This window comes from Leptonychotes weddellii, chromosome 14, assembly GCF_054177405.1.
Source record: "Leptonychotes weddellii isolate Sample4059 chromosome 14, ASM5417740v2, whole genome shotgun sequence".
Classification (NCBI taxonomy): domain Eukaryota; kingdom Metazoa; phylum Chordata; class Mammalia; order Carnivora; family Phocidae; genus Leptonychotes; species Leptonychotes weddellii.
Genome location: NC_138382.1, coordinates 34,587,250 through 34,607,881, shown reverse-complemented (window position 1 = coordinate 34,607,881; position 20,632 = coordinate 34,587,250). Strand labels below are relative to the sequence as shown.

Genomic DNA, 20,632 nt, shown 5'->3' with positions numbered 1-20,632 from the left:
ATTGAGGACAAATGAGAAAATGAAATATAGGGGAAAAATATTTCCCTATTCATATTGGCAAGAGTATTTTGATCTACACTAAAATAGAAACCATTTTTGCCCTTTATTTTATTGGATAGCTCAGTTTGTAGGTGTTGAGTTGGGAGCAACTTTCCTGAATCGTGTATTAGTAAATTCTGCACTTGTTGGAAAAGGCAGAGAGGTTCCTTATTGAGAGACACTTTGCCACCTGGGGTTTGGCAAACAGAAAAACAGGTAGAGATGGCATACAGAGACATGTTCTCATTTTATGAAGAGTAGTGACTATGAACTGAAATATAAACACAGACAAGAGTGGGCAGTAATGACTTGGACAAAGATTTTACTAACTGACAGTGTGAAATATTTGGTAGACTGTTTTAATGGGTTTATCTTAGACAGTTTTTCTGCTGTGAAAGTGTCGGTTAATAATTTACCCTTCCCGAGAGGCTAAAGAAACAATCACATGCTCTAAGCCAGCACTTTGGGGCCTGTCGCTTTGCCGGAGCTCATCTTGGCTGGAGCACGGTGCCTTGTTGGTTGCAACACAAGTACCAAGTGTCTGCACTTTGACAAATGGAGCTTGAGAGATCTAAATAAGGCAGGGACGTTTGGAGTGATTCACTTCAAGTGACGTCTGAAGTAATGGATTATTGTAACTATCCATCTGTTCCAATCAAGAAGACTATAACTACATACATTTTTCGAAAAGTTTATTTTGAAGTAGGGTGGTATTCTACATGGAGGGGGGAGTGTGGTAGTGGGAAAACAGATTATTTTTTATGGAATATTTATAAAGCTTTAGAGAAGGGGCAAACTGGACTTGCTGATGGATACCTGGGGTATGTTTTTATTGTCTAGCAAAATATTGGATGCAGATGTACGTGTAAGACTTGCCCTTTGGCAGTGTGAACGCTAATGTCAGAGACTTGAGCCCATTGCCCCTTGTCAAACAATTTGTTTTGATGTAATAGTGAACACAACTCCAGTGCAGATTTAAGTACTATTTATGTGAATTTTATTTCCCTGTGTAGTCACTGAATCATATTGTGGTGTTGGCATGGTAAGTTTTGTAATTTGTTTTCTTGTGTGAAGAGTGCTTTTCTTCTACCGGATGTTCACTTCTGCATACTTTTTTAGTTAGGCATTATGTCATTACAAAGATTTACAGTTATTTAATAATGATTTATTGTCGTAATTTATTCTGCCAGCTGTGGTACATTTTCGGTGGAATTTGTAAATCAGATTTGTACAGAAATTTACCAGGACATGCATTTCAGGATTTAATAAAACATACTCTAAAATCTCCTGAAGTAGGTAGTTTTATGCTAACACATTTGGGATTAAGCTTTATCTCAACAACCTTTGTTAATGTTCAAATTCTGCTGTGTCGGTCCCACAACCATTCAAGGAGGAGTCTGTGAGATCTGTTAAAATAAAATATGTAGTTTCAGGTCATCTACTTTGCTTCCAGACCATTAGTGGTCATGTTATATTTGACCTGGGGTGTTCACATGATATTACGGGACAAGGAAACTTCCTGACATTAGGCTCTGTGCAGTTCCATACATTTTAATCACTATTAAGATGTGTATCTGGAATCATAATAGAGAGTGGATCTAGTAGGTTATGTTCATGTTGAAGCGTTAAGTGTCAGATTTTCTCCCCCCTTTTCAAAGCTCACTGGCCACTAAACCATGTGGAATACATTTAGCTTTGGCAGAGTTACCAGCTCATATTCCTCCCGCTATGTCTTTGTTATGGTACAGAGAGGGCCAGTTATTAGACTTTCTTTTTTCTTTCTCTTTTTAGAAAAGATGGTTGAGATTTTGTTTAGTCGACGATATGCATTGGTTTAGAGAAGGATAGAATCCAGAAAAGAAAGAAAGTGTACAGATTACAACTTGTAATTAAAAAAAAAAAAATCTGGCCATTTGAGAGGCTGTCTTTGAAATGCATGATTGCCAAGTAATTTGTAAAAATGACTTGTTCTCTAAGACTGCATGAGAATTTTAGTTCTAAGACGAAACTGCTAATTCACAGCTTCAGTCAGTTGGTTATTTTGTCTACAGCAGCATGAGACATCTCATTTGACTTACTACTGCCCCCAGACACATTGACTTCATTGATCAGTTGTTTTAATATTGTGAAGACACAGTCTTTAATGTGCCTGGAAGCTGCAGTTTCAGGTAATACTTAATTGTATTTAAAGCAGTAGACGTGGTACTATCCAAGATGGAAGTGCAAGCTTTTGAAAATATTGTACCCTCCTATTTTTCCTAGCAGTTTGTATTTTGTTCGTCATGTTCAGGCACTAGTTATACAAAATGGAACAAAACAAAAAGAGCCAAAACAACTTACATTCTGAAATGTAATTCCTTCCCATTTAGGTTTTTTGGGTTTTTTTCTTTTTGCCGCAAAATGTGACAAGGTAAAGTTTATCATCTTTTCTCTTATTTCTTAAAAGATCTGATTTTTAAAAATTCTTAGAAACGTCACAGAGCAGTTAATTTTGTCTTCAGATAGAAATTAAGCCCCACTACATTAAAATTGGATCTTTTAGTGATTTCATCAGACTAAACATAAAAATAAATTTATTAAAAATATATACATAGTATGCTGCTTGGGACTTCATCTTGATTGAGTTACTATTTCTGGAAAGATTGTTACAATTTTTATATGATTACTTGTGTGCTGTTTGGACAAGTGTCTCCATAGTATTTGGTATTTATTTATTTTTATTTCGAGAAAAATAAATCTGCAGTGAAAGGGAAACTGAGAGAGAGGGGGATGTCTGGAAAAGAGAACAGAGATGGACTTTTTTTGAGAGATTTCATTGCTGATCTCTTAGATACGGTGCCACATTTTCCTTGAAGGCATTTACCACTTGTATGCTGAAGAGACCACAGAGGAAGATTGAGCTCTTTATTTTACATTTCTTCACACAGCACTCCAGTGCTCACAATGTATGGGTATCTTGACCAAGTATAAATGCAAAAGGAAAGAATATTTTATAAGTAAGTTCGTAGTTCTGGATTTAGTTTTGACCTTATCAGTGTTTTAAACTTTTTCCTTGGGGGTTACCTGAAAAAACTTTTAAAATAATACCAGGTTGGAACTTAAAAATGCATAGTTCAGGGATGACAAATATATTTCATCTTGGGGGTGAATTTTGAGTGACTGGTGGTGAGCACTTTGAGAGGCCAAGGTGGGTGAGGAGGATAAAAAAAGTTTTGTTCTCAATTAGCAATGCTTGCCATAGCTGCTGAGTTTCTGAATTTCTCTCCCTAGTATACAAACTCCTGAAAGTTGCTGTGATCCTTCATTTATTAATCATGTGCTTATACCTTCAATCAATCTTCTTAAATACCCCTGAATACAAGTGTTCCAAACATGGTAAGAATATAGAGGTGGAACAGACATGAGTTTGCTTTTAAGTCTTAATGGTTGGGAGGCTTCATTGGTCATTAACAAACATGTGAAATGTGGTAGGCAGCAGTTTTGGAGAGACTATCATGGTCCAAATCCGAAATACTGAGTTCTAGGTAAGAAGGATATTCAGTTGCAGAAATCTGACAGATTCTAAAGCTTGTTTGAGAGAGAACTTGTATTTACTGATTAGGTAGCCAGGCATTCTGGAGGGATACTCATGCCCATCTGTCTTGGATAGATGATTGCCTTGTCAAATGTATAGCCTATGTATGACATTTTGATAGTGAAAGGCAAACGTAGTAGGTGCTGTAAGGGAAATATGGTCAGTCTTTGAGTGCGTGGTGAAGCCATATGCTGTTGGATGAGATGCCAGTCAGGCATGCATGGTAGAGAATCAAGGATAGAACATAATTCCAGTGTTTAGACATTTATTAACTTCAGTGAATATTTTTTTAAAGATTTTATTTGAGAGAGAGAGAGAGCAAGCATGGGGGACGGAGGGGGCAGAGAAAGAGGGAAAAGCAGGCACCCCGCTGAGCAGGGAGCCCGATGTGGGGCTCGATCCCAGGACTCTGGGGTCATGACCTGAGCTGAATGCAGACACTTAACCAACTGAGCCACCCAGGTGCCCCCAGAGAATATTTTTTTGTAGAAATATTTTAACCATACAGTACATGTATGTGTAAAATATCAAATTATGTTTAATGCATACAATTAAATGTTAGTCTTAGGAGGTCCCTCCACCATTTTTCCTAATGGAAATCTTCACATTATCATTGATTCCTTCTTTTCCCTGAAAGTTGAAATTTATTAGGCATCAGTTCTTTAAGATTTTAAAAAAATAAATAAATAACACTAACAAAATTAAAAAAAAAACCAAACCAAAAATTTGTGTTTAGGTGTTCATGTTCTGTGATGTGCTGACCATATATAGGGTCAGGTGTTTAGAATCCTGTGGTATAAACAGATAAAAACCTATAAGCTTCCTTGCCCTTGGAACTTACATTCTTGAATACAACACAAATCCCTTAATTGAACACTTCTGACTCAGAATTTTCTCTTTTCTAATACATCTTGCACACTTCCTAGACAAAAGAAAATTTCCAACATTTAACTTTTCTGTTCAGAAACATAAAGCCTAAATTTCAAGGCCTCTACAGTGTGCCTATATATCCTCTTTCTAATCTCATCTCCTGCTTAACGTTCTTCGTTTACCTAAGGAACAGTGCTTTCTTACACTTACTTTTATTCAGGCCCCTTTACCCATTCGGAATATTCTCCTTGTCTTTTGATATTCTCCTTAGCTCAAGAAACTCAACTCATAAACTTCTTTTGACCAAATTTTGCTCTTGGAAGCATTTTATCTGGATAATACAAATACTGATTTGTGGCATTTCTACTTTAGTAAGAGAGAGTAGTTATTTATATGTTTTACAAAAACTCATGTGTTTATGTGTGATCACCTACTTCACTATAAGTCAGGTGAAATTAGAGACTCTTGTCATATATTAACACCTTACAAATATTAGCACATTTGAGAACCAGGAAAAGCAGTGCTTTTGAAGATTCTGAAGAGATATAACAAAGCATACACGCTTAGATATCAAACTTCTAAGAAAGTCATCCCCCCCACATTTTGCTTAGAACCTGGAAACTCTAAAACTCTTATTTTTTCTTAATTGCTAATATATAATAATATAAGAAGTAAGAAAAGAGTACAGAAGTGTGTATAGAGAAAACAGATTTCCCATTCCTACTCAGAAGTAATTTCTATTTACCAGATTCCTAAAAGTTTTTCCAGAAATCACTTAGTCTAAATATAGAAGTATTTATTACCCCCCCCAAGTTTTCTCCTTTCTTTTTTTTGACATGAATGGTAGTATACCGTATTTGCTTTTCTATATCTTGCTTCTTATGATTTATTTGGAGATGTTCCTTATCAATAATCATAGCTTTAGTTCATTCTTGTTAATAGTTGCTTAATATTCATTTGGAAAGGTTCGTAGTAAAATAGCAAATTCTTGAAGCGGGAAGAAGGCAGATATTGAGATATAAGTAGTAATTATAACTAACTACAAAAGGATAAAATGGTAAATTTTTTTTAAAGATTTTATTTATTTGTCAGAAAACACAAGCAGGGGAAACAGCATTCAGAGCCAGGCAGAGGGAGAAGTAGGCTCCCCGCTCAGCAAGGAACCCTATGTGGGACTCAGATCCCAGGACCCTGGGACCATGACCCGAGCCAAAGGCAGACGCTTAACCGACTGAACCACCCAGGCATCCCAAAATGGTAAATTTTTAAATTAAAAAATAGAGCATTCCCAGAGATCTTTTTCCCCTCCAGTAACAGAGCCGCCCCCCCCCCAAGTCCTTAGAAGCCCTGAAGGTATCACTACATTTTAATTTGATATTCAATATGAAAAATCTTATGGGGCAGCTGGTTGTCTCAGTCAGTAGAACATGCAGCTGTTGATCATGGGGTTGTAAGTTCGAGCCCCATGTTGAGTGTAGAGATTACTTAAAAGTAAAATCCTTAAAAACAACAACAAGAGGGCGCCTGGGTGGCTCAGATGGTTAAGCGTCTGCCTTCGGCTCAGGTCATGATCTCAGGGTCCTGGGATCGAGTCCCGCATCGGGCTCCCTGCTCCTTGGGAGCCTGCTTCTCCCTCTGCCTCTCTCTCTCTGTCTCTCATGAATAAATGAATAAAATTAAAAATATATATATATTAAAAAAAAAAACAACAACAAGAAAAACAAAATGAAAAATTTTAATTAGCAAGAATTACCCTGTTTAAAAAAGGGGTGGATATACAACACCTTTTAAGAAAATTCTTATCTAAAATGGCAGAAACCTTGAGAGGCATTGTAAGATATTGTGGTGAAGACATGTTTTGAAATCAGACCAACTTGGTTTTGAATCCCCACTTTGACACTTAAGACCTTAGCCAAGTGACTTAATTCTCTTAGCTTCAACTTCCTTATTGGCAGATGAAAATAATAATACCTATCTTATAGGACCTGTGAAGAACAAATGAGAAAAATATTTTATGCTTTTCCTAGCACAGGACAGGTGCTCAATAAATGTAAAGTAACATTCCCTAGCCTCTTTGTCCTTCTAAAACGATTAATTTCCTAAGAGCTCTGGATGCTGAGATTTTACTGTAATTGTACATAATAAGCATTTCAGACTTATGCACTGATTTATTTTCTTTAACTCTTAAGTGTCTGGTTTCGTTTTCTTCATACCCTTCACCAAAATCCTCAAATCTCTAGAAAGAAGTACAAAGATACACACATGATCACATATACCATATGAAGATGCCCAATAGGCAGATGTCAGAATCTCAACTAGTGGTGTGCTTGTAAATGTTTAAAAACTGGTTTATGGGGCAGGGGCGCTCTGATTTGTAGCATTTGCTGATTACCGTGGTGTAAGTCTTCTCACCATGGCTGATTTCAAGTTGCCCGGGTGAAGTCAACTGACTTGCACAATTCCTGAAAGTAGAATAGTCTGTTCTTATAAGTCTATAGAGTATCTCTTACACACTGCTAGATTCCCTGGACCACTGCTTTGAACTATTGTAAAAGCAGTTAGATACAGGCCTCAAAAAATGGTCCAGGCTCTCCACTGTCTCATTTTTTGATTTTTGCCTCTGTTTCCTTGTTTGCATAGTAAAGCAGTAAGAGTAGATCAGTTTTCCAGACTTTTCTTGGTATAGCCTTTCAGTTCTGCGAAGGTATCTCAGACTCTGGAAGCCAAGGGGCCCAAGCTTTGTGTTTTTTCTGTCCTGTATGTTTAGTATGAATTTATTTTTTAAAGAGGTCTCCACTGGTTAAAAATGTTTGAGAACCACTAATAACTTAATAGCGGTCACACAGCCTGTGTCTCTCATTGTAGCAGAGCCCTGATACAAGGGACAGGTAATGGGTTTACTCACTGTTTATATATATAAATATAAATACAATAATATATAGGGCTTAGGGAAATGCAAAAGGGAACATAATGAATTTCATTGTTATTTTTATCAGAGGTAGACATAATAGAAAATAGTTTTGGTACTTGACATTTTCTATTTATTTAATTTTTAAAAAGATTTTATTTATTTATTTGACAGAGACACAGCGAGAGAGGGAACACGGCAGAGGGAGTGGGAGAGGGAGAAGCAGGCTTCCCGCGCAGCAGGGAGCCCGATGCGGGGCTCATCCCAGGACCCTGGGATCAGGACCTGAGCCGAAGGCAGACGCTTAACGACGGAGCCCCTCAGGCGCCCGACATTTTCTTTTTAAATACGACTTTCATTTATGTGTACATGAATTTTCCATATATGTGTGTCAGGTTGATGAGGCGTAACCGATAGCCAGGAGTCACAAACTCAAACGGCCATAGTGGCCAGCAAGTCATGGAACTGAGGAAAACGGTTGGGGTGTAAGACAACGAGGAGTGGTGGAGACTGTGCTCATCTGTGAATACTGCTGAAAAGAGTAGCTTCTGGTCCACTGCCACAGAATGTTGTCAGGAAGGAACACAGATTTCTGTTGCACTATCTTTAGTTCCCTGAACCTCCATGTTTCGCTTCTTCCTGCTACGTCCCCAGCAGCTGGAAAGCCATACTTTAATTTAAAACGTCTTGATTTTTTTAACATGTTGGCCAATAATTAAGCACACATACATGCATTCTCATACACCGTCAGCAAGGAAGCCAAGCAAAACAACTTGGCCTGTGGCTTATAGTTTGAAATCTCTCTTTACACACATATGTATGTGTAGCAACTAATATTTATTGAATGCTTATGTTCTAGGCACTCAGCTAAACCTTTTGCCCTAATCAAAATATTTAATCTTCACAATTGGGTGAACAGTTTTTTTTTTTTTTTTTTTTTTATACATGAGGAATTTGGGCATTTTGAGAGACTAAGTAACTTGCCAAGGTCACATATTTAATAAAAAGTTCCACAGGTATTCAAACCCAAGTAATCAAGACTGTAGAACTTGGGGACTTAACCACTCGGCAAAACTGAGTCCATGGATCTCTCTCCTACACATGCTGTAAGTACATACACAAAACATAAATAACCGAACATAAAGAGTGGGTTGAGATCATCATCTGATGTTAGCTCATTTGTGTACAGTGATACAGTTTGTGTGTATGTGTGCTTGATGCGATAAAGCACTGGAATACTATACGCTTTCACACTTTATAAGATTTTTCTGATAAAGCTTAGTGAGGCCAGTGTAAAATTTCACAGGGATTTTATATTTCTCTTTGTTACAGACGAGACATCCTGAGCTGTGGGGCCAACATTGTCTCTGTCCAAGGGCAAAAGTTCCCTCACTTCTCATTGCCATAGTTAAACCCCACCCATGGAAATGCTCCAAGTCCTGAGTGATGATCACTTCCTCTGGGCAAGGGTATGAAGAATAAAAGTAAATCTAGCAGGAGGAGTAAATCCCAAAAGACAGAGATAAGTACTTGAGGTCAGAGACTGCATCTTTTATAGTTTGTCTACATACCAAACTCATTAATATGAATAATCATCTTAGCTGTGGTGGTTGTAGTAGCGAAAGTAAGACAAGAAACTAGTCTTGTCTTACACTTTTACATCAACTCTTTCATTATTTCTGGGATTTGGGGGAGATCTCTTTGAGAAAGTGATGTGAAATCAGGTCTCTGCCATGTTTCTCCTTTATTTCTACTTCTTTTTTCCTACTCACATAAAATGTTTTTCAACCTTAAACACTCCAGCCTATGGGGGTAAAACCATAAGACTCTTGGAGAAAAAAGGAAAACAAGGTGCAAGAATCTATATATTTATCCGTTTAGGTTTTCCCCCTGGGAGATTTTGGAACACCATTAGACACGTAAACCTCTTTATGGTTTATTCACTTGGTGTGGAATGAGAGAGAAAAAAAGAGCCAGTCCCTCTGGCAGTATTCTTCTCAACACTCTATACCCATCATGTGAATGGAAAGAACCCAAAACCTTCATTTTCAGAACTGTATCTCATCCCCTGGCTCCTGGAGAAAACCAGTGTGGTTCAGATGTGGGATGGGAAGAGTGGTTTGCATTGGCACTGGCCTTGCGGGTGCTTTGGGGCTGGAGCTCACTCAGCTGTGGGTTACAGATGCTTGATCTCCAGTATTAATGTGGCCAACATGTGAAACCAGGGCACCCACAATACTACACAAAGGTCCACGCCTCTGATAGTTTGGGAAATAACTCCTAGCTGAAGAATTCCTTCGTGAAGGGCTGAAACACATTCTTGAACAGAAGGTCCTTTTCCAGAGGGGTGGAACTAGGAAAGAGGTGCCTGATGACGTTGGAGTGGGCATCAGGACTGTGTCATAGGGCATCTATGGTCTTGGGAGCTTTAGCTGAAAACAAAAAAAATGCTACACAAAATGTTAGATTCATAAATATGCAATTACATGCCATACAGATAGCAGAAACCTTGTGCACTTAAGCCATTGTCTAGTTTCTTTGGAGATGTCAAGTGTAAACCATTACTGGTGGATGTCATCTGGACTGATTCAGGGTATGTTCGAAGTGTTTCCACCAATTTTTATTTTCCTGAGCTGTCTCCAAGGTTGGTAGGACTAGAGAAAACTATATAGAAGAGAAAGGAAATGAACATGGGGTTGGGTGGTGCTCTCTGTGTAAATTCAATAACCCAGACTCTTTTTCAGGACACACAATTTTGTCTCTTCTCACCCATAAGGTCTGTGCTTCCTTCTGATGTTACACTTGAGAGAGCTGGATTATTTCCAGGCCCCCATTCAGTTAGTGTGCTAGTTCTCTCATTCAGGTACAATTTCTAGTGAAATAGTAGTTTATAAGTATTCAGAAGTTAGTTTATTGACTCTTATTGCACTTTTGAGCACCTAATAAATAATTTATTAGTCTGATGGATATGTGGCTACCTAACTATGGGGCATGAAATATGCACTGTTTTTCTAATACACTGTAGGGAGACCTGTTTATAAAGTATTTAGTATTGGTTTTATAATGCACCGTTGACAACGGGAGACCACGAAGCTCAAAGATCAATCTCATTTTGGCCCACAGTATTAATGCTGCTTTATAAAGCTCTATGACAGGTCACTTAGACAGTGGTCCTCACAGAAAGGACTCTGTTAGGAAGGCAGGCTGTAGTGGTTGCCAGCGGAGCGGATGAATGTCTTTGTCCAAGTCCCTGAGGTGACTGGTGGTTGCTGATGTTGGCCAGGTGATGGAACTCATCATTTCCCTGCTCTCTAGAGGGCTTCTGGACGCGGAGTGCCCAGGTCTGCTAATGCAGCCCTCACTAATTTTGCAAAGGGTTGGCGTGACTTGGACCACAATTGCAGTCTTGGAGATTCGAACCAGGCAGTAAGGAGAGGAGCTTCACTCTCCTCCGTCCTGTGTCTGTTAATGAAGTGACATTCTTCCACATCTCCCACTCCTTCATGCAAATCATGTATGTGACATGGCATAAAGATTTTTGATTTTTGTTTGCTTTGGTGAATTTCATTAGTCAGGAATATGTTCACAGACATTTTAAAAACACTACATAGGAAACACCTAGAATCAGGGGACATCTAAGTAAAATATTAAATAATTTCATCCAAAAACCACTTCTCAGTGTTTCAGTTTATAAGAACTATGTGCTATAGGAATGCCTTATAAGGGCAGTGATTTACGATGTGCTATTGCCTATTAGTGTGTATGTTTTGGAGCAAGGCATTTTTCAGTTTTGAATTAAGAACTCCCTCCTGGTTCTAAGTATCTTGCTTCCGAAAGTGGGACATCTGAGCTACACTTCTTGAACCCAGTCCTCTTGCTTGTAATTTCTCAAGAGTTTGTGGGAACCAAGGCTGAATCCCTTCTGCTACTTGCCATTTCTTTGATTCGTTTCTCATTGATTCAGAGTTTCATTTTATCTTCTCCAGTTGGACCCAACCCTTTCTTCCCACCAGTCCTTGATTTGTCACTGTTTTCTGAGACGACCACTTCTTTTATGCAGATGTCATTTATGGAGCATTTATTGTGTGTTAAGCACTCTGTTAGGCCCCGGATTACCGAAGATAGAGAAAACTCTTTCCTTTTCAACCAGTGGAGAATTTAGTTGGGGAGATGGGTAGTAAATTGGCTTTCTGACACAAGCACTCTCAATACATATATTTTTTAACGGCAGAATTTTTTTTCTATCGATTACCTTTGGTTTCTGAGAAAATTTTTTTCCCTCTCCCTTCAGGGGCACCATTTTTATTTGTGGTCTTGATCACATTCTCTCCTAGGACCCTTTTATATCATTTTCCCTCTGGCTTAGATCTTCAATATCCTTTTCTCCATTGGCTTTGTCCCTTTTGCCTATGATACATTTTTTTTCCCCCTGTAACGAGTAACAAACTATCAACACACTAACACAACTTCTTCCAGGCCCTGCAAACTTTTCAGATCACCTTTTTCTTACTTGCTTGCTTTGCAAAATCTCTCCAAAAAACGTTTTGCCTTTTCTGCCTCCTTGTGTTTATAATTTGCTTACTTCTTAACTCCTTTATAGTCTGAATTCTAACTTTTATACCAATTTGTCCATTAAGAGCTCTCTCTTAGGACACAGAATATAATTACAAAATATTACAACCACAGATATATAAGAGGAATGGTGTAATGAACACCCATTTGTCCAAACATAAGAACTTAGAATGTAAAAATACATGTGAAGCCCCATCCCCAACACCCACCCCCATGCTCCAGAATTACTCTGATTTTGGTATTTATCATCCCCATGCATTTTGTTTTTCTCTTACTATATTTACTACTACTTACTACTATGTTTGGTTTTACTATACTCTAAATATAGCATTTTTTTTTTAGAACATTTAAAACTCTACCTCTTTAAACTCTGACTTCTTGTCATTCAGAACACTGGACCATTGGGGTGCCTGGGTGGCTCAGTCGTTAAGCGTCTGCCTTCGGCTCAGGTCATGATCCCAGGGTCCTGGGATCGAGCCCCGCATCGGGCTCCCTGCTCAGTGGGAAGCCTGCTTCTCCTCCCACTCCCCCTGCTTGTGTTTCTGCTCTCACTATCTCTCTCTGTCAAGTAAATAAATAAAATCTTAAAAAAAAACCCAACAGAACACTGGACCGTCATAATGCCCTTGTTAATACTGCTCCTTCTGTCTTCTTCCTCCAGTGCATAGGTGTTTCCCAAGATGCTAACCTCGGCCTTCTTCTACCTCACCTGTCACTTCTTTGTAGATGGCTCCCAGATCTGATAACTCCAGTGTCAATCTGTTTTCTGAAGTTTTCTAGTTGCCTTGTCATTGGTTTGATCTATTTCCCCAACCTGAGCTCAGACTTAGCGTCCCACAAACTAGTTCATCCCCATTTCTGTTGATACTTCTACCATTTCCCATGCTCAGAATATTAGAACTTTCGTGTCATCTTTGACTCTTCTCATTTGTTACCCACGGTTTTCTCAGTCATTCTTGTCCCCTGGGTTTTATCTCTATATTGTATCTGCTTTTTTTTCCCCCAGCCCTAGTGCCTGTAATCATTTTACCCAGATTATTATAACAGCTTCCTAATTGGTGGCTTTGCTTCTGTCTTTTCACACTTCAGTCTGTCTGTCATGCCGTTGCCAGATGAATCTTAGTGTGTACAGTAATGGTCATACCCTGCTGCTGCTGAGAAGCTTTCAGCAGTTATGACTTGTTGGTGGATACAGGATAAATAGCAACTCTTTATAGTGGAGTATAAGCCCCTTCCAGTAATAATAGTTCTTATTGACCAGTCAGTCCCTTTCGTTCATCATTGCTCTACATAGATCCTACCCTATCTTCCAGGCACATTGGATCACTTCTCTAGGAATATTATCGGTTCTTCAGTTCCGGCACAAAAGCTGCCTCTGCTTAGAAACTTTCTCTTACAACACCAGCTGGAAGGAATCTCCTTTTCCAAGTCGTGTGGGATTCTGCTGCTGCTTATCACGTTCTGTTTTGTTAAGGTTGTTTTTATACATGGCTTATCTTCTGTACTGACTGTAAACTTCTTGTGAGCAAGGACTATGCCTTAACTTTCATGTTCCCCACACCTTCTTGTACTTGGCAAGTAGGACTTTGATCAGTATTCCCTAGCGGTGGCTAAAAATGTTTAAAATGTCCTTCTTTATAATAAATGGAAGAAAAGTGAGTGAGAAATATAGCTAGTCAGGGTAAAAGTGTATCCCTTATCAATTAGCAAATTACTCAGTTGTTCCCTCTTTGTTACTTCCATTCTGCCCAGGGTTTGTTTATTTAACAGTTGGCTGCTGTCAGCCTTGGGGACTGGAACACTTAAGATGTGTTTGGGTGGGTCAGAGGAGTATGTTATATTTGCAGTAAGAAAAATCTGTCTTGATATACTCCGTACCTCCAAGTAATGCTGTTTTCAGGGTATCTGTAATTCCCTTCCCAATTTCTGAATGGGCACATTCTGTGCCCACCCCAAATTACCTACCCCCCAATAGTCATAATTACAGATCATAGGACAGGCTCAAAGAGCAAAAACCCGCAAGCCCTATGCAGGATCCTATGTTGTGTAGGATGTTCTTTTTCATTTAAGCCACTTGGATACACTCATACTCTTGTACTGCCTAGTGAAGGTATCTCTCACCTAATTTTTCTTTCTCCCACCCATTTACTGCCTTTCACATTCATCCTCATTCTGTGAAACTCAGGTATTTACTTGATGGCTAACGCTTCTTACCTCTGAAGAAACTGTTGCAAGCAGTACGCATAGTGGCAGTTACTTGATTAATTTTTGACTGTGATAAATATCTGCGGTCTTTTGTCTCTTCCCTTTCTCTTCCATGCTGTTCTTTTTTCTTGTTTTTCCTTTTCTTTCTTTCCCGTTCCTTTTTTTTAAGTGTGCAAATGATACGTGTATGTAGCTTGATGGATTTTTACCAAGTGACCATACGCAGAACCACCAGGTAGATGGGGATACAGAATATTACTTGTACCTTAGAAGCTTTCGTTGTGCCTCTTGCAGCCACTGCCCCCACCGAAGGTCAGTACTAGACATATTTAAGTCACTGTTAATTCTTCCTATGTTTAACTTGCTCTTCTGAGTTTCTGACATCTTCTGGGTTTCTTAATTTGGAAACTGTCTTCAGGTTCATTCAAATTTAGTCCAACATTTCTATTTAAATATGTATGAATATAAAATAGTCTGTGGTTTTACAAAGATTTTGGAACTTCAGGTATGTTGATGTTTCACTTTTTAAAGATTTATTTATTTTATAGAGAGAGTGTGTGTGTGCACAAGCAGGGGCAGGGGCAGAGGGAGAGGGAGAGGATCTCAAGCAGACTCCCCAACGAGCAGGAGGCCAAAGTAGGGCTCCATCCCAGGACCCTGAGATCATGACCTGAGCTGAAATCAAGTCGGCTGCTTAATTGACTGAGCCACCCAAGGGCCCCAGGATTTCACTTTTTATGTTTGTTTTCTGGATTTGTTTCATATAAGGGGTTACCATCAATAGAGTTGCTTTTTTCTATGATAACTCTAAAAACAGTGTTGGATTTTCTGGGTGTCTGTGAGTCTCAATCTTCCTTCCTGACAGTAATTTAAACTATTATTATGACCTCTTAAGTGGGGCTGCAAGCTTCCTCATCCATAGACTTTAGAAGGAAGTAAATGAAGAAATTAATACTATCTTTACAATCCTTGCAACTTTTTTCGGTCATACAGAAGTAATTCTCCACTGGATGCTCCCCAGCCTGTTTTTTAATACTCATTTAAGGAAATACATCGCTGGTTCTTTTCCTCTAGAAGATTTTCTCATAAAACATTGACTTTAGGTTATGGTAGAAAGAAGCCATTGTCAATGTTTGACCTGAGAGAAGACATATAAAATCATTTCGGTTTTTTTTTAAGCCAAAACAGGGTAGGTAAAATGTTTGATCTTTTGGAGGTTTAAGATTCATGCTGACTTCAGATGCTTTTGCATCTGCAAACATCTTGATTCTAAGTATTCATCATTTCCCTAATATTTTATAAACTACCTCATCTACCACACCCTACCCAAATCTTCTAATTTTTAAATTTCTCATAGGATATCAAGGGATTATGGCATTTTGGTATATCCTTGATGTGTTTTTCTGAAACTGAGCCCCTGATTAGGCTGTCAGCAAATGCTATATCACGTTGGTTGTTCTAGTTGGTACAGAGACAAGTGTCAACCAGAACAGATTCTCCCTTTTGCAATAATAATAATAATAATAATAATAATAATAAAGAAGATGAAGGTTTTAGATATTATTTGCTTATTAAGGGGGGTGTTTGTGCCACTGTTTAAATTGATTTAAATTTGTGTCATATTCAAATTTTATTTTAGGAGGCATCTTTTCCTCTTTGGGTCTGTGGTCACATAATGATGTTTTCAGTGCACAAGCTTTCTCCCTCGGTGTAAGTGATCAGTTTTGTTCTGTTTTGTTTTTGGTATAGCACTTATTACTATTACTTTTTGTCATAGGCTCTGATGTGGTATTCCTGTGAGTCCACAGCAGAGCATTTAGCACCCACAATGCTTTGGCCAAAAACTAACCAAAAACCAAAAGCATGCCTGCATGTCTTATTTACAATTTGGACCATGATCTTGTGCCCTGAAATCTTCCGGCTATTCTGGCTGAGGTTTCTATATGTTGAAATGCCCAACCCAGGCTGCCAGAGCCATCTGGAGAAGGTGTAGTTGTAAACATGAAGGAACACATACAGTTTTAAAGCAGAATCTCAGAGGAGAGAGAGGTTGAGACTGGCAATCAGAGATGACAACACGTTTTTTTCTTCCTTCACCTGAATCTGTAAAGATCCTTAACTGCGTTTTGAACTAGGTAATCCATGGACTGTTAACCCATGCTTACGTCCTGAGTTTTTAAGAGCATAAGCAATAGAAGAGATCTCTCCAAAGAGGAAGATTTATAGAATATATAAGCAGACACTAGGTTAGATTCAGTAGTTGGTATGTACGCATCATTTTTTAATCTGGATTCAAGGCTGCTTCATTCATGTTTGGCTAGATCATCTAATACATTGAAACATGAATGAAAACTGTTCACTAAGAAAGAAAAATTTTCCAATTTTTTTAAGATTTAAATACCAGCTCCTGGGTGGCTCAGTCAGTTAGGTGTCTGGCTCTTGGTTTTGGCTCAGGTCATGATCTTAGGGTCCTGGGATCCGTGTTCAGCAGGGAATCTGCTTGTCTCCCTTCCTCCCACTCTGTCCCAGGTGCTTTTGTGCTCTCTCTCAAATAAATAAATCTTAAAAAAAAAAAAGATTTAAATACCAGGATCCAACTAGTATATTCCAGAAGTTTTCTTAATGATCATTGGGTTATACTGCTGTAGAACACTAGGCTAGTAATGGAAGGAAAGTAGGAATGTGTGGAGAATGCAAGGATGTAGGTATAAATGATAGGTGAATCCCGATTGCAACGATGGACGCCTTAATATGTAGAGATGTTGTTCATATTAGAACTTTACCCTAAGAACTACCTTTTAATTTCTCTTCCTTCCTTTCCCCCAACATGCAGGCACAGTAGGGTAATATTTCATTTTTTTGTGTGGCTCTTTTTTTAGGGAGGGGGTGAACTTTTCACTGTCCTCCCATCAAATTACATATTTGACTCAAGGGCAAAGAGGCAGCTTAGATTATGATATAATTATTCACAAAGGGAAAACCTCAGTTGAAATAACTGTTAGTTTTACTTTTTCTCTATTCTTTTTAGTGAGTCAAAAAATTTTATCCCTTAACTTCACATAGAAAATGAAACTTTATACAATAAAGTGGGGATGGCAGGTTTCACAAGGGGAAAAAGTTGCTGTCAACTTTTTTCCTTAGGAATATGGAAATTTGGGTGGATTATCTGTTCAGAGGAGGTTTCCTTTATTAATTCTTCTTCCTTTTTTCACTTAAGACATCTGTTAACATTTCACACAGCCCAACAGATGTTGCAAAGCAAGTCCCATACTTTGTTCTCAAGAAAAATGACATTTCCTCAATTGGTTCCCCCCACCTCTGTGACTGGGCCCAGCCTGCTGCTTCTGCATAATTTGCATATATTAAGTTATATTCCTTAATGCCATACGAGTTTGTAGCTTTAGCATTATTTTTATACAGTAAAGTCTGATTTGATCAGAAAGTAGTTTACATGTTGCTTTAGAGTTAAGAGAGGCCATACGTAACATTTTTAAAAAAAAAATCTCCTTTGAGAATGACAACCTAATTCCACATATAGGATTGGACAGCCAGTTATTAAAAATTTTTTTTCTATAAAGTAAATGAGTTACAAAAGCTTGAGTTGTTTTGCCATAAGGAAGTGCTGATTGTCATGCGATGTGGAGCGTCATTTTTATTATTTTGGCAAGAACAGGGACAGTTTTGTCTTGACAAGCCATTAGATGAATACCAGCATGTGTCACATGAAAAACCACTGATCTTTAACCCAGCTCTGTACTTAACCAAGCCTTGAAAATGAATAGTGAATAAAAAAAGAGCAAAGGCCAGTTTACTGTCATTACAGATTACAGAATCTGTTAACAGCTGCTGAACTGAACCCAGGGAATTACAGGTATTGTTCCGTGAACCAGCAGAAGTCCTATAGATGCTTGTTATACTGTATATATAAATTATACATTTATTTGATATTTGCTTAGGATTTACATTGTTGGAAACATAACTAGAAGAAATGAAAATCTTTGAGTACTTTCTCAGTGTACTAACTACAGGCCTGCATCACAGAACCATATATATTTACATAGAACTGTTTCCAGTGAGGTTGCCCTGCCTCCCGTTATGGAACTTATTTTAAGAAAGCAATGTGCTTTTAAAAGAAATTACCAGTAAGTATTAAGAGGAAAAGAAAAAGTATGCAATATCTCCCCACCAAAAAACCCCCCCACAAACATACCCACAAAACAAAATCCTTTGTTCATTTGTTTCTGTGTATTCATTGTGGCTGATATTTGCACCAACTTGTGATTTTTTTTTTTTTTAATGGAGGGAAAACTTAAACCTACCTCGATACCCAAATATTGAAAAGATCAGTAACATTTTAAACAGTCAGTTGTGGGAATTATTGCTTACAGAGCTAACAAGAAAGAACACACTTTCTTACTCTGCTGGTGGAATTGCATTGTGCCTCCCTATAGTCTTGTTATCCCATACTAACTGAAATGCAAATTCTTTGCAACTAATTGGATCTCATTGAGGGTACATGCACAGTGTGTAGTTATATGCAAAAAGCCTTTAAAAAATATAATGTCTCTGTAATTACAACTTTTAATTACTATCTAAAACATTGGCATCTAGGGCGCCTGGGTGGCTCAGATGGTTAAGCGTCTGCCTTTGGCTCAGGTCATGATCCCAGGGTCCTGGGATCGAGTCCCGCATCGGGCTCCCTGCTCCGTGGGAAGCCTGCTTCTCCCTCTGCCTCTCTCTCTCTCTGTCTCTCATGAATAAATAAATAAATAAAATCTTTAAAAAAAAAATAAAACATTAGCATCTATAGCATAGGTTTAGAATATGTATGTGTATATATATATGTATCTAACTTTTTACAGATTACTCAAAAACATGAGCTATGAAATGCTTGTTAAGGTACCAGCTCAAAAATTAGAGGAAAAATGTTTATTTGTGGCAATCTATAAATTGAATTCTAATAAAGTCCTGTGAAAATAAGGACTTTTGTTTTGAAGTTTAGGATTTAGTGTCTTAGAGCCAGTATACTGAAGTCATGTTAATAGTGTAATCCTTTTCTTGGAACATTTTAAATGTGAAAACATTTTAAATCATGAACATCAGAATTCACTTCCAAAAATTGTTGTCTTTGGTTTTTTCTGACAGTTCTCCAGTCTGTTTTAACATTGTAAACTGCATTGAGTTTCTTACTTTTTGTGTGTATCTGCTATGTGTTGTTGTGAGGTGGAGGTATTCACATTCCCATAATGTCTTCAATAATTTGGTTGCCATTTGGACCTAGTTGGTGTATTCTTAAATTCCATGGTCCACCACTCACAATCAGTAAATGTGGGAATGCCAGCACATAGCCTTTAATATTTGTAGTTCTTTAACCTGAAATACTTGGAATCAGGGCAGTACAAAGTGATTACTATGGAAGTGATGCCTACCTCCACCCCCCTCCCCCAGCCTTAAATAACTTTAATCCAAACGATTCCAGACAACTGTTCCATAATCTACAGACTATCGAGCCACTGGACAAACTCAGAAGTCCTCTTTGTGCCTTGTAGGTTTATTTTTTGTAACCTGTGCCTTTCTTGCTAGATAGAAAATTAGCCTAAGATCAAAGACTCTACATGCTGTGTTTATATGTGGCAGTGAGTGGCAAGTTCAAATCATGTATCTTGGGGACTTCTAGAGGAATCTAATATGTATTTTCAAAACCTGATTTAATAACGAATATTCCAAATTTAAAATCTGCAAAGCACAGCGTGTGTATACACTTGAGGTTTTGTTTTAGTTTACTGATTCATTTATCGTTAAGACTTTGGGTTAACTGTTGTCTCTTATAAAGCTTATCCTCTTTGTAAACTAGTCTTACAAACCAGTTAAAATTTTGTTTTATCAGATCCATTTAGCAAGTGCAGTGTACTGTATGATGGATTTGTTGTGAAAAATTTTAAACCTTAGAAAGATATCCTGGTGCTTTTGAGGCTTGTGCCTTGGCACTGGTATGCGGGTCCTAGTTACATTGCAGACCTGTTTCATCTAGAGCAACCTCAAGCCTTGATATCTGAAAGAGCTCAGTTTGCCTACACTGGGTAGCATTTTGTCAGAAGACTGCTGGCTGGGCAGACCAGATTTGGATGTATTAGCTAGTCAGCCTAATAACCCTGTACAGACTGTATTGATTTTCTAGGAGAGAGTTTATGAACTAAATAAACTTGGGGTTGGTGTCTTAATAAACTGCTTCTCTCAGTCTGTCACATTTAGTTACGGAGCTGTGCAGTTTAGGGGGAAAAAAGGCTAATTCTGTTACAGATTGTTCACAGCAGGGTCTCCAAATTAGCCCTTTGTTTTGTAATGCCACCTTGCTTGGGCTCGCTTTGAGCACATTTCTCAGTTTTGCCCTAATGAGTTGCAACACTGATAATGTGGCTGATGATCTTTCATTGATTTCACTATCACTTGCTTGTCTGGTAATT

General features: G+C 38.2%; 1 protein-coding gene across 5 annotated transcripts in view; it reads left to right on the top strand.

Moving 5' to 3' along the window:
• BNC2 (basonuclin zinc finger protein 2) overlaps positions 1-20,632 on the top strand; it is a 420,003-nt gene that overhangs the window by 110,688 nt on the left and 288,683 nt on the right. Inside the window, exon 2 of one of the 5 annotated variants that reach the window (XM_081804107.1) lies at positions 15,808-15,876. The exons of the other annotated variants lie outside the window; for them this stretch is intronic. Coding sequence (XP_081660233.1) covers positions 15,808-15,876 — 69 coding nt within the window. The remainder of the gene's footprint in view (positions 1-15,807; positions 15,877-20,632) is intronic. 5 annotated transcript variants of the gene reach the window in all.